We start from the raw sequence: 15540 nt of genomic DNA on the forward strand, positions 1-15540 counted from the left end.
TATGTTTTAAAATAAATAGTACGTAGGTTACTACTTTTACTTATTTTTATTATTTAACTCCGTAACGGTATGTTATTAATACTACATTTATTACAAGAAAAAAGACGATAGAAGGTCGAAATCCACTCATTTGTATTTAAGTTCATGAACAAAACTCAGCTAATTTTTAGTGCAAAATATTGTAAATTATTTGTAGATTTTATGTATTGTTTATCATTCCCATATTTCTTAAAATAACACATAATGTATAACACTTTTTATTTTTAATTACAAAATACAAATATGTACGCAGCGACATCTGTATCATAATAATTACACTGGTATTGAAAATATTATCACACTTGGTGCAAGGTAATACTTTCCTCGTTATTGATTCTTAACATAGATGGCAGCACATTTCAAGAATATAGTTGACGTATAACGAACCCTAGATGGCGTTATAACTTTAAGTAAACTATTCAACGAAAACCTTAGCAATCAAAACCAAAAGATACTTTATTCAAGTAAGCTTTTACCAGGACATTTTACATTTTTTACAGATTTGTATTAAAGGTAAAGCTATCACAATTTTTTTAGTGTCGTGGCTCGGAAATAACAAAGAAGAAAATAAATTCGGAAAAAACTTCTTGATGTAGATGTAATACAAAAAAAGAACATCTCATTAGGTTATGAGTTAAACTTATGATTAAATATTTACAGACATCGAAAGAAACACGGCGAGCGCATAAAACATTACGAATGTCCGACATGTGACTTCAAAACGGATCAAGCCAGCCACATGAAGAGACACCTACTGTGCCACAAGGGCGTCAAGCCGTATGCTTGTCCACATTGCCCATTTACTTGTGCAAGTTTGGTAAGAATGTTATCAATAACAATTATATTGTATAAATTTTCTATTGTACAGCATTTGTGACAAGCAACTTTCATATTTGAGTTTTACAGTTTAAAGTATTCAGGCCCGGATTCAGGTATGGCTGTCTTGAGTTTACACAAGAGGGGCTCACATAACACATTCCCGGCTATAAATTTTAATGCACTATATGTTTAGATATCTAGACATAGTAAAGTTATACTAAACTTTTACTAAAATGCTAAAGCGATTTTACTAAAATAACTCTATGAATTGGTATTTTAAAAGTCTAAGATTTGTTTATCTCTGGATTGGGAGAGACTATAATATGCTTCATACCAAATTCGGTTGAATGCGTTGCCCGTGAAAATCAATAGGCGATCGAGCTACCTTCTCATTTATAACATTAGTATCTATACATTAGTCTATAGACTCTGACAGTGGCGTAGCTATCGTAGGGCCAGGTGGTGCAGTGCACCAGGGCCCCGGAGTTCAGGGGGGCCTCTAAACGAAACCTTAAGCTTCTGAAGCTAGAAAATCACGACCCTGTGCACAAAATTTCTCATTTGGTATCTATACTTTTAAAGGGTAATTATTTGTTAAAGAGGGGGTGAGGGCCCGATTCTTTTTCTGTGCACGGGGGCCCTTGCTCACCTAGCTACGCCACTGGACTCTGAAACGTCATTCCGCCGCGCATGCGCAGGAGAACCTGCGCAAGCACGCGCTGCGCAGCGCGCGCCACCCCGGCCGCGCGCTGTACGCGTGCGCCGCGCGCGCCGCCTGCGCGTTCCGCACGGACCGCGCCGCCCGCCTGCGCGCGCACTACACCGCCGCGCACGCCGACCAGTACGACGCCGCCTCCGCGCTGCGCGCCGTCAAGCGACACCTCATGATAGCCGACCCGGATCCCTAGTCCTCTCTACTCGTATATGTTTAAGCGATTTCAAACAGCATGTATAAATTTCTTGGTAGTAAATCGACGCGATGGTGTTTTATTATGTCTATGCAAATAAATAAAGTTGATGTGACTGTCTGTGACTTCAAAATGCCTATTTTAAGTTAATCTTCATTCATTCATTCATTAATCTTCTTTTTTGCATGTTTATGCATCCTTAAAACAGCTAATATTTACATTTGTAATACCCGAAAAAAAAATGTTTTTATAAATTCAAAGGCACATTAAAGCCCATTACACAATGAAAAAATAAGGTATAAGCGATAAGGAATAAGAAATGAGGAACAAGGAATAGCACAGCAGTCAGCAACCCAAACACAATAGTCGATAGGCTACAATATTCAAGCAATCACAGCGGTTGAATACCTGCAGCTGGTGTGTGTACGAAGCACGATTCTAATTGTTACGACAATTCGTTGAAAAAAATGCCCTGCGATTGTCTGGCTATAAGATGTAAGAAACAAATTTCCACCGCGAAGGAAATTTTATTCTTATTTCTTATTTTTGAATTATGAATTGATTAACGGTGTTGCCATCGCTAGATTCAGCTATTCCATATTCCTTATCTCTTATACCCTAATTTTTTTCATTGTGTAATGGGCTTAACTATTAAAAGTCAAAATTTGAAAATTTTTCGCATACAATAAAAAAAATATTAAAATAAACTATAGATACGCCATCTGACACTCATATACTAAACAATAACACACTATGTAATCACAATAACACGATAGATGGCGCTACTGAAATAATTAATTGTAAACATCTAATATAAAAATATTTTACAATTCATCATATTTATTTTATTTTTTACCAAAATCCCAATATCTTTTTTCTTCGTAGTGTCAACACCTATTTGTATACTAAAAATTATGTCATACTAGAGATTTTTAACATATGGCAGCACCTCTTATGAATTGTCAATTTCTACAGAGCCTAGTCGCCTCGCGTGAAGCGAGGGAAAAAATTATAAATTGAGGCGACTTGCGCTGTGTGCTCGCATGTGCTTATTTCTCGGATAAGGTTTTCGAGACCCTTCGATCGAAACGCGACAATAAAAATACAGGACTATTGTATATTAATCGTAAATTAAAATTACATAATCGTAAGCCGTACGTTTATAATATTAACGTATAATAAATATTAAATTCGCACTGCAAATTAATTTTCTCCTGAACGATGTTTGTTTATTTCAAAGTGTTGTAAGCTGCAAATCGATTTATAACGAAGATGTCGTTGAAGGTAAGCTATTTTCTTATTTAGTAATATTTAATCTCGGGGGTAGATTACTTCAACTGCATTGCAGCGCATTTTATTACAAGTCGTGAATATATTTATGACTCTACCGGCGCAGGTGACATGGGTTAAATTATTATTCAGCAATACATTAATGTGAGAAATGATAACTTACATTCAAATTAATATTTAATTATTATTTTAGGATTTATTTAATACAAATTCAATGAATCGTAAAATAAAAAATAAATACATCTTTATCTTTTAGTCTAGATCTTAACAATATTTATTATTATGAAATTAACAACCTTGTAGAGGTTGAGATAAAGTGGAGCTTGCTCAGTATCAATATTATGAGAAGATAATTGTTTTTTTTTCCTAAGATAATTTTTTGCATTGATTGATGCAATTAACTGTTCAAAGTAATTTATTAATTTAAAAATGTTCAGTGTTTCCCCGGATGATTGTTAAAAATATCTACATTTTATATTTTTAAAAGCTGAAACCTGGAAATGCTACAGACTATATGTGCCCACAATGTTGTAAATTGATTAGTTGAGAACATTGAAATAAATCAATGGTGAGTACTATAAATTATTTCCAACTAGTAATCAGAAAGAAAACTATTGCTTTCCTTTTAAGCTTTATGTATCTAATGTGTGTAATATATTATTCAGTTATATTCTTTTAATAGATAATTACTTACTTTAATAGATAACTGTGTTCTAGAAGGCTTAGCCTTGATGGTTAACCTTACCCTTCAAATTAAAAAAAATGAATAGCCTAGCCTTTAAACAAATATTTTGTGAAATAATTTACACCATTACCTAACGGTAATAACAATATTTCCTTATAATATTTTTAGGTATTTCATATTTATTACATAAATTCATAAAAGGTTTATTCATATATTCAAGGTACAGAAAATGCTCACAGATCTAACAATACATTTTTGTTTCATTGTATTCTAATTTGTAATTTTGAATCTGTTGGAATTTTTTTAATTTGTGTTCAAGCGAATTAAAAAAAATACAACAATTACCGATTACAATAGTTAAACTTAACATTAGTATTTAAGTCAAAACTAATTCTTAAGTTTTAAATATACATTGAACTGTATGTATTATATTCAATATTCAATGATACATAATATATACAGTTATATACAATTACAGCCCCACTGATTTGCATTTTTTTATATGATTTCCTATTAATTAAAATATTTACCAAATTTTTATGTATTTACAAAACAGAGGTGTTTATAATGACAAATATTCAAAGGGTTTAATGTATGAACAACAAAAGTTTCACTGGTATACCCCCTTCATCATTAATTTTGCGACTAATATTTTGAATGTGTTTGTATGTATTTTGAATGATCATTATAATATAATAATTGAAGAATAAAAGTCATGTTTTCTAGTTGAGTTCGTACACTCAATCTGCGCGAGATATTTTCTTTTCTCGGACAATAACGACGTACATATGTTCGTATCTGAGTTTTTCTTTCAACGTCATTTGTATTTTAGATTATGAGGATCTTATAATATAAAATACTAGTCGTCGCTCGCGGCTTACCTCGAATTGTAGGGTGTTGGTTTTATGTGCTAGGCAAAAAAAGTAGTCAATGTCCTTTCTTGCAGTTCAAGTTTGCTTTGTACAAAATTTCGTCAAACTCAGTTCAGCGGTTTGGTCGTGAAAGAGCGACAGCAAGACAGACAAACAGACTTACTTTCACATTTTTAATATTAATATAGATAGTAAATATTGCATCATCATTATCATCAACAGCCCATGTTCGTCCACTGCTGGACACAGGCCTCTCCAATAGATCGCCACTGTGATCGATCTTCGACTACTCGCATCCTCATAATGCTCACTTATTAAATTCAGAGCATATTGTTGAGAGGAATGTGAACGTGTTTTGTTTTGTAGTCACAGAACTTAATACATCATTTTAATTATATTAAGTTCCCTTTTGTACATACAACTTACTGAATTGGCGAAAAACAGATGTGACCCTAGAGTTTTCGTAAAATATAATAATCGTGTATAACTTCTAAATATTCAGAAATCTTAATATTCTTCCGTAAGTGGGTATATACGGCAATATGCCAAAATAATGCTTTATATTTTAATTTAAATCATTATTTTTTACCATTCACGGGCTTTTATCTCCTTTTGTAAAGAAAATATTTGAAGATAATTCTGCAAATGTATACGTGAGTCGGCATTGGATCCAACCCATGCAGGTACCATAATCTCTGAGTAAGGGATACTTTAAAACATAAATATAGTACACTGCCACACGGAAATTCGGCAGGGATTACCTGAAACTCATTTATTTTGTTTCTCATCTTTTATTTCGAAGTCAAAATCAAACTCTTTATTTTATATAGAAAAACTGTCAATTAATCTTCAAATATTTCTACCACTCCCTCGGAAAGAGACACCTCAAACCTAAGAAAAACCATTAAAAAAAACTCAGTGGAATCGTTATTTGTTTAACGGTTATTGATTACAATTAGTATATTATTTTTTTGTGTAATACAATGGCTTAAAGAGTTAGTCAGTTTTTTAGATATGTATATAAAATTGCGAAATGCAGATATTTTGCAAGTGTGTTGCAGTCTACGTTAAGTGTCGCCGGGGGCAGGCCCGGGGCGAGGTCCATATTTAGCAGCGGTCCGACCTGTTTGAAACCAGTCCGAGCCTCAGTCACTGAACCGCAAAATCATCTGGATGTAGGTTGTTTTTTAACGGATTATAACCTGTGTATGTGATTATAACTTAGGGTCAAATATATATGGCGTTATTATATAAGTATACATATATAAAATTAAATAGTCTGTTTCATCGTACGTACGAATTTATAAGTTCCATTTCAAAAATCTTACTACAAGCTATTTTTATTATGATTATAGATTACTAGTAAACCACCTGGCTCTGGAGGGGTGCTATTTCTTAATAAAGAAACTGATATGGTATACCTACAACATTCAGTAATTATCTAGCTGGTAGAAACCATTGGAAGCAATTTTAGGAATTTGTTGATTAGATCCGGAGATTACCCCCTACAAACAAAGAAATATATCTATAATATTACTATATAAAACGCAGTGACCCAAGTGAGCGCAGCAGTAACGTATATCTCAGATGAAATCACGCGGATCAGTTAGTATATATATGTCGCAACTAGCACAATTAGCTATTCAATTAACAGCCTAGCCTTCTAACTAAGCAGTGCTGTTGAATCAGCGACACGAATGACATTTCACCAATACATCTTCCATTCATAGAAAAAGATAATTTGCTGACTGTCCAATCTATCTTACAAATTTTTTTTGTGGAGATTTAAGGGCGTCAAGCTTTTCTATGAAATGCCACTACACTTGAAGGGGCTGGGCGACCCTCCTTACACTTCTTCGTCATATAATAGTATACGGTATATAAAACGGTGTATGATTTATGTAAGCAAACAACACATGTATGTTATTTAGAACACTCACTGTTTCATTAAACAGTAGCATATAAAATAAAAAAACGTTTTGTATGCAATAGAACCCGTTCATTATAAGACTATTGTTATCAGTACCCTATACGAGAGCAGATTCTCTGTTCAATGGGTTTAGCGAAACTGGTATAAATTTCAGTTGTAAGATTTGCCCACACATACTAACAGGTTAATTTAAATAAAAGCTTGTAAGAGCCTACGTACTAGAATAATTATTTTAGTTTGATATACCTTATGCAACACTGAGGCCTGCTTTTCTTTGAAGGGGAAGGTAGCCAAGCTGCTTATTCAAAGCAGGTAACAAAAGTGGCGGAATGTCACCGCAACCTGTAGCTTTACCGACGGTACGAGAAATAGTAACACAATGCTGAAACAGTTACACAATTAACTGAATTTAAATTGTTTGGGATTGAACCCATAGTCTTTAAAGATTCGCGTATAGGACTTTTGCATTTGAAAATAGAGTCTAATCGTTATCTAATTGACTTTTAATTGTAAAACAAAGGCTTTAAGAGAAAGAAACTCCTAATGAAGTTCTCTATAATATACTAGAAGTAACATTAATCACGCATAGCTTATTATAGAAGTGAAGTAACGGTATCTAATGTCTAGACAGATGTTGGCGACTGAAATGAACCGTTTACATATTTTGCATATAAATGTGTTCGGTGACGTATTTTCTTTATGTTTTGTAACAAAGGCGGATGAGCGAATCGGCAACCTGGTGGTTAAAGATCACTGACTAAATAATACCTTACCAATGCGCCACTTGAGCTAAGATGTTATATCCTTTGTTCCTGTAGGCACACTCACCCCTTAAACCGCTAGGCTTGCTGGTAGAATATATGATGAGTGGGTAACTACACAGACGATGCTACAAAGCCCCACCACCAAATAAATGATTATGTATAATTCATATTTAATTTAATGGTATAACACAAACATAAGATATATTATAAAATATACATGGTAGTATGCGAGCAAATTAAATGATGTAAGATGTACAATAATTATGTATACCGAAATAAAATCATATATCGAAAGAATTTTTTTATCACAATGTATAGTATGGGAAAAGTAAACTTCATACTGACGGTCCTCATTCCCAGAGTCGGATTTAAAGGTCTGGAGGCCCTGGGGCCACAAAGCAGTGGAGGCCCTAGACCAACAGGAGCGTGGAGATCCTAATAATTATATCACGGATTAATGGATTAGCTTAAGCTTTTATTAATTTGTAGTAGTAAGTATTTCTTGACTGGTATCATAAAAATGGTATAAGTAGTAAGATTATTGTAATTTGACTATATCTCGGTATTTGTTAACTCACTGAAAACTTTTGTGGCCCCCACTTATGTGGAGGCCCCAGGGCAGTTGCCCCGGTTGCCCTTCCCTAAATCCGGCCCTGTTCATTCCACATCGACCTTGAAGATTTATCCTAGCTGCCACAGATGTCTGAATAAATAAATATATTTAACATACAATGTCTCTATGCCTAGAGATTTTATTCGCTCTGATGAATATCCCACATAAACTTATTTAGAGTGAAACTACATCACCATATTACAAGGTTCTCCCATAAACGTAGAAAGAATGAGAAATTGAGGGCGCAAGATTGTGTCAAATTGTCAATCAATGCTTACCTTTCTCTCTTTAAAAGAGTGCATAGATAAACTAATGTATTTACGACTTTTTGCTTGTAAGAAATACGCAATTGGAACATATTCACACCTACGCCTTAATCTTAAATGTTAGGAACATATTAAGATAAAAATGATTGAATTATTACTGTACCTTTATGTATACATTCGACATTTAATTTATCGAAGAAAGTTAAATGTTACTAAGCGTGTTCATTTTTAAGGGCAACAGACGTGAGTTTCGTTTTGGTTAACAATGTAACTTTCGCGCCTAAAATTGCACGTTTGATAGACATTATATATATGATGTTTCTGTCTGTGTATTTCGTAGTTCATTTATTTAAATTGTGTGAACGGTTCTATACAATGATGATTATTTTGCTGGTAAGATCGCTTTCTTACAAATTGTTAGGGCGTGATAATAAAATGCAGTATACTTCAGCACTTCTATTTAATGATTGAGAGCATAGTTCACATTTCATCTTATTTTATACACTCGGAATGATCGTTATTACAAATTTTGTTATCGACGTTATACAAGTATCGCCATCTATATTCTAAGCTTAACAAACTAGAGTGATATTAATGATTTACAAACAACGCCATCTATTATTACGGCTACACAACTACATTACTTAATATTTTAAGCATTATGAATCACGTTTACAGATATTGATATAATTATCATAAGATAGAATATTTTATAATACATAATTGTAGACAGTAACTAGCGCAATACGATGGGCGTAATATTAATGGTTAACATTCGGCTTTTCCTGACAAACATTACGCCCCCGTAATGCTACAATAATTATCAATAATTAAAGGCAATTTTTATACATAATAATAACACAATATATACTACGTAATAAATCTATTGTGCATATTTATTTATTTTTTTTATATATTTTTTTATTTCAACTTATTTTACAATTAACTTTTAGTTTTTATTACCGGACACACCTGGTAATGTAATTAGTTCATGGGACACACCCTATTTATTTATTTTTCTCTTTTTTTTTTTTTAATCTCAAGCCAACGGACACACTCTAGCTGGCTTCCGCGGGACTAACCTTCGCGGACATACTATAACTTTCTTACCACTGGCCACACCAAGCGGTTCTTATTTAACTAGCTGGACTAACCTAGCTTGTCAAATAGAAGAAAAGTTATGTTTCGATTTATTTAAAAAGTATTAACAAAATCTCTTATTTTTATCAATTTTTATCATTTGTACAAACTAATTAATTAGTACAATATATTTTAATAATATCACCATAGTTATATCAATATTTTGTTCTATACATTTTAATCAGATTTAGAACAATCATCAATATTTTGTTCTATACATTTTAATCAGATTTAGTAGAATCATCATCGCTTAAAGATTGTACATTAAATTTTTTCATTTTATCCGATGAAACAACATTATTATATTTACGACCTTTTTTATTTAATGATACAACACGATATCTATCATTATCAAATACTTTTATAACCTTATAAGGGCCAGCATACTTATCGACCAGTTTACCACTTGTTAAACCCTTTTTGATTATACGTCTCTGAACTTGCACTAAGTCTCCCACGTTATATTTAATACTAGGTAATCTATTTTTATCAAATCTTTGTTTACAATTATTTGCGGCCTGATTTGTATTTTTTTCAGCTTCTGCACGCACATCTGATAAACTGATAGCAGGGACATCTCTATTAGGTATATCTATTTCGAATCGAGGTCTAAAACCGTATAAAAGTTCTACGGGACTTTTTTGAGTTGTACTATTGATAGTAGTATTAATACCGCGTTCTACTAATGGTACATATTGTTCCCATTTATTATCGTTGTCTCCTGTATAGGCAATTAGCGATTGAAGTATAGTTCGATTATAGCGCTCGACTTGCCCGTTTGCGCGTGGACAAGATACGGCATTTAGAATTTGACGAATTTGTTTAGATTTACAATAGTCTGAAAATTCACGACTGGTAAAAGCTTTACCACGATCACTTACGATTCTCTCGGGTAAACCAAAAACTCTTGATAATAATGAAAATGTTGACACTACATGAGCGGCACTAGTATTTTTAACGGGTTGAAGCCATGTAAATTTGGTAAATGCATCGACTATGACCAATAAATATGAGTTTTTATTTTCCGATAAACAAAATGGTCCCAAGTGGTCAACGTGAACCGTATTCCATGGCAAATTACCTTTATTAATGGGATATAGCAATCCGCGACGCTTTCCGGTGGGTAGTTTAGAATATTGACAAGATATGCAAGATTTAATATATTTCGTAATAAACTTTCTTAACTTTTCAAACCAGTATTCGCGTTGAACTAAATCGATCACTTTCTTTTCATTTAAATGACCGTTATCATCGTGATATGTTTTAGCAATTCTCCATCTTACCGACTTAGGAATAACTATTTTAGGCTGATTATTGACTAACCTATATAGAATATTTTCTTTATATGCAAATTCATTTTTAAATTCCGGATTGTCAATGTTTTTAATTATATTTTGAATTTTTGGGTCTTCTGTTTGAACCGCAATGACCCAATTAGTTTCATCAATATGTTGCAATGGTAATGCATTACGACTAAGCGCGTCTACGTGTGTCATTTTTATACCGGGTCTGTATTGTATAGTAAAATCATAATCTTGTAATTCGAGCCACCATCTACCTATTCTTGGTAAAATATCTTTTTTTGTCCATGTTGTACTAAGAGCTTTGCAATCGCTCAATATTGTAAAGTGTTTGCCTAAAAGATATACACGAAATTTACGAACACTAAAAACTACTGCCATTGCTTCTAGCTCATATGAATGATATCTTTGTTCCACTTCACTGTTTTGTTTACTATAATAAGCTACCGGTTTAAAATTATTATCAGGCTGTCTTTGTACTAAAATACCACCTATGCCGTGACTAGACGCATCAGTATGAAGTTGTGTTTCCGACTGAGGGTTATAAATTGCCAAGACTGGTTCTGATAGCAAAGCTTTTTTAATATCTTCAAAACAACTTTGATGTAATTGATTCCAGACCCAAGGAGTATCTTTTTTTAATAATAGCGATAATGGTTGTATACGTTTTGCAAAGGAAAATATAAATTTTCTAAAATAACTCGCAAGACCAATAAATCGTCTAAGTTCGTGAATATTTTTAGGTTCCGAAAATTTACTAAGGCTTCTATTTTATCCGGGGAGGGTTTTATTTCACCACAAGAAATTATATGGCCCAAGTAATCAATGCTAGTTTTTAGAAATGAACATTTATCTCTACGAAGCGTCATATGCGAGCTACTTATTATATTTAATATGATTTCAAGATGTTGAAGGCCTTGATTTACATTTTTGGAAAAACACAAGATATCATCAATGTAAGCAGTTGCAAATTCAAATCTATATTGCCCAAGTAACATATTAATGGCTCTCTGAAAGACTGCTGGGGCATTGGCCAGACCAAAAGGCATGCGTTTATATTGATACTGTCCAAAAGGTGTAACAAATGCAGTATATTTTCGACTTTCGGGGTGTACTATAATTTGATGGTACCCAGCTGCTAAATCAAGTTTAGAGAACCATTTTTCTGTACTTAGTCTATCTAGTTGGTCTTGAATTAGCGGGAGGGGATATCTATCCTTTTTAGTAATTTTATTTAACTGTCGATAATCGACGCACATTCTATATTGACCATTCTTTTTTGGTACAAGTATAATTGGACTTGCATATGGTGAGTTACTAATTTCAATAATATCTTTTTCAATAAGATCCTGAATTATTGACCTTATAATTTCTTGTTCTTTTAGTGACATTCTATACGGTCGGTAATAAAAAGGAATATTAGATTCTACTTCTATTTTTATTTCAATATTAGATAAACCTATTCCAGAATTATCTTCAAAACAATGTTTATATTTATGTAAAAGATCCCTAAGCATGGTACAATCTTCTTCTTTTAAGTCAGTGTCTATGGTGTTATTCTCATTTTCTAAATTTTTACCACGAGCTATACAGGATGTAGAATACAAGGTTACGTTTTCAAACTGATGATTAAGAACATTAATGTAAGCAATATTATCGAAAAATTGAATAGTTTGATTTGGTATATCTATTTCTTTACTTGGACATCTGTGTTCAGATCTGTTTACTTTGATAAGTCTGTTTCCTATATCTTCTTCACAGAATACTAAAATTCTATTCAGACCATGTTCTAAGCTAGTATCATAAGGAATTTTTAATTCGATTTTATTTAATTGAACATCTTGTGCTTCATTAAATGGTAATTCGGAACATAAATTATTTTCTTTAGAAAAATTTAGATCACGAGTTGTTTTTGTAATATGAATACCTGGTAATTCTGTAAAAGCCCGACCAACAATCATGTCAGTATCTTGTAAGTTATTATTTACTACTAAAACGGGACATTTCGCACTAACCCCATCAATATTTAAAAGAACGATAGCCTTTCCTACTGGTGTAATTATTTGACCCCCATAGCCTTTTATACTAGTTCGAGAATTGTTATCAATTTTTAAATTTATTTGATTAGCAGCGGCTTCAGTTATAGTATTACAAGCACTACCCAAGTCAATATATGCAGTCAAGTTAAAGTTATCGGCCATAACAGTTTTATAAAATTTACGATTACCCTCATCTACTGAACCAATGTGAAACATTTTATTAATTTTATTTCGTGACGTAAAGGCTTCTGAATTCTTTGAAATTTCGTTAGTTGATTTATTAAGAACCTTATTTTTATAAAAACAATCTGTAATTTCGTGTCCTAACTTGCCACAATGAGTACACTTCTTATTACTCCTACAAATATTGGATGTATGTCCTATTTTGCCACACGTGTCACAGTTCACAGATTCTGCCCGACACTGCGCTATTAAGTGACCTCTACGACCGCATTTAAAACATTTGATTCTATCAGTGAACATATTAGAAGATTTATCGTTTGTAAAATGGAACGGTTCTATCGCAGCATCAGTTAAATAATGTAACAATGCTTTAGTGTCCCTACACCCGGCCCCACGGGCACCTGCTTTTAATAAAGGGTCGTTCAGAGTATAAATTATAACATCGCAAATAATATGGTCTGATAAGTCACATGCTTTCCCTTGAGATAATTTTTTATAATAAAAATCAGTTACCTTTTCATCCGAACGCTTGATTACGTTAACAAATTCGTGTAGTTTTGCGGCTAGCCCTCTACTCGTTGGAAAATAGTCGCAAAGCCTCTTCTTCCATTCTTCCCAGGTCATGTTGATGTCCTGTAGATGCCCGAACCACATCAACGCGTTTCCTTCCAGGGAAGTAGTCATGTTGTAGACGAGTGTTCTTTCGTCCCATCCGTATAACTTTGCAAGTGATTCCAGACGTTGAATCCATGTAACAACAGGCATAATATTAGTATTTCCATTAAATTTAGGCAAATTATCGGGCCTTCCGAAGTATTTAGTATCATTTCCAAAAGTAAAAACTGGGAGGTTGTTTCTATGCACTGCAGTAGTTGATGAAGGATACGTTATCATATTTGAATTTAACGGTTGACTATTAGTGTTTTGCAACATATTACTTATTAGATTTGTTGTTTCTGTACCAGTTTTATTATTTTCTACAGACAAATTTGATAACGTACCTTCAGTATTATCTTCTGTCGTAGATGTTTCCGGAGCTTGATTTGAAGTTAACGCCAATCCAGGAGACGCTTGACACTGTGTATTATTTTCTGCCGTAGATGTTTCCAAAGGTTGATTCGAAGTTAACACCGATCCAGGAGTCGCTTGACATTGTGTACTATAAGTTTTTGTTTCTTCTATAAGTTTTTCGACCATTGTTTCTAACCGCTTTAATCTTTTTGTACTAGAACTGGAACTATCACGTCGACGTTTTCGATGGTTTGAGAACTCAGGTGATTTTGTCCTCCGTCTTCGGCCATTTCCCATTGTGAGGCGTTATTGAGTTCTTCAGGGGTGATAGAAAAAAAATCACTCCTTTATCCCACGCACTGATATGTTAGGGCGTGATAATAAAATGCAGTATACTTCAGCACTTCTATTTAATGATTGAGAGCATAGTTCACATTTCATCTTATTTTATACACTCGGAATGATCGTTATTACAAATTTTGTTATCGACGTTATACAAGTATCGCCATCTATATTCTAAGCTTAACAAACTAGAGTGATATTAATGATTTACAAACAACGCCATCTATTATTACGGCTACACAACTACATTACTTAATATTTTAAGCATTATGAATCACGTTTACAGATATTGATATAATTATCATAAGATAGAATATTTTATAATACATAATTGTAGACAGTAACTAGCGCAATACGATGGGCGTAATATTAATGGTTAACAAAATGGACCACTTGTAGATACTATGCAAGAAAAATGAACCAATCGTAACATCGAAAATGTGTCAACAACCTTGGGAGTTATGTTATGTCCCTTGTGCAACACCGACTCACTCTTCATACCGGAAATCAACAATGCTGACTATTGCTATTGGCGGTAGAATATCTGACGAAATATGGTACCTACCTAAGCCGGCTTGCACAAAACCAAACAACACAAAAATATAGCCTAGAAGAATTACCGTATGGATAATAGATCTTTACATAACTGAGTTTCGTATTAGCATACATAATTAAATTATAACCTCAAGTGACAATTGCCGGTCATAACAATGGAAATGGTTGCAGAGCCGTGGGATTGCTTTGTTTGTATGTTTGTCACAGAATAAATGCAACAAGAAATACAAGGCCGCAATTCATTATATCTGAATCACAATGCCATAAGAACATGTGAAATTTATTGTTAAATAACGGTCAAGTCAAGTTGATAAAAAGAGGTTCCAATTCTAAGTATTTGATGTAAGTTATGTAATCAGAAATTATGAAATACAAATGTTATTGCTAAATCGAAACTCAGTAATCGCTGTCCAAAAGAACAAAAGGGTTGGGCAATGGTTTATCTCAGGGTACATGCGGTCCGTCCATGTAGTCACGACCAAAAAACCACTTCCGTAGATGTGGATGACTTCTTAGATGATGAAATACGTCAAAAATCCAATATTAAAAAAATCGAGACCCTATATATCGTGGTAAACGTTAGCGTGATACAAAAGGTATATTACTGTACAAAAATATTGTACAACATTTTTAACAGCAACAATTACGTTTTAACACCCGTAAATATCCGTAGCAAATTAATAACGGCAATAAATGTAAGTAAATAATTTTGGCGCAAATATTTATTTTATTAATTACCGTACACCACATTATATTAATTAAATGAATTAGGTATAAATTCAA

General features: G+C 33.2%; 2 protein-coding genes across 2 annotated transcripts in view; both read left to right on the forward strand.

The window, feature by feature from the left end:
* The window catches only part of LOC124533915 (zinc finger protein Xfin-like), a 36651-nt gene extending 34814 nt beyond the window's left edge, over positions 1-1837 (forward strand). Inside the window, exons 5-6 of the mRNA XM_047109501.1 lie at positions 700-856; positions 1557-1837. Coding sequence (XP_046965457.1) covers positions 700-856; positions 1557-1766 — 367 coding nt within the window. The 3' untranslated portion in view covers positions 1767-1837. The remainder of the gene's footprint in view (positions 1-699; positions 857-1556) is intronic.
* An 896-nt stretch (positions 1838-2733) lies between these two features.
* The window catches only part of LOC124533550 (ankyrin repeat domain-containing protein 29), a 31129-nt gene continuing 18322 nt past the window's right edge, over positions 2734-15540 (forward strand). Inside the window, exon 1 of the mRNA XM_047108909.1 lies at positions 2734-3050. Coding sequence (XP_046964865.1) covers positions 3039-3050 — 12 coding nt within the window. The 5' untranslated portion in view covers positions 2734-3038. The remainder of the gene's footprint in view (positions 3051-15540) is intronic.

This window comes from Vanessa cardui, chromosome 11, assembly GCF_905220365.1.
Source record: "Vanessa cardui chromosome 11, ilVanCard2.1, whole genome shotgun sequence".
Classification (NCBI taxonomy): Eukaryota; Metazoa; Arthropoda; class Insecta; order Lepidoptera; family Nymphalidae; genus Vanessa; species Vanessa cardui.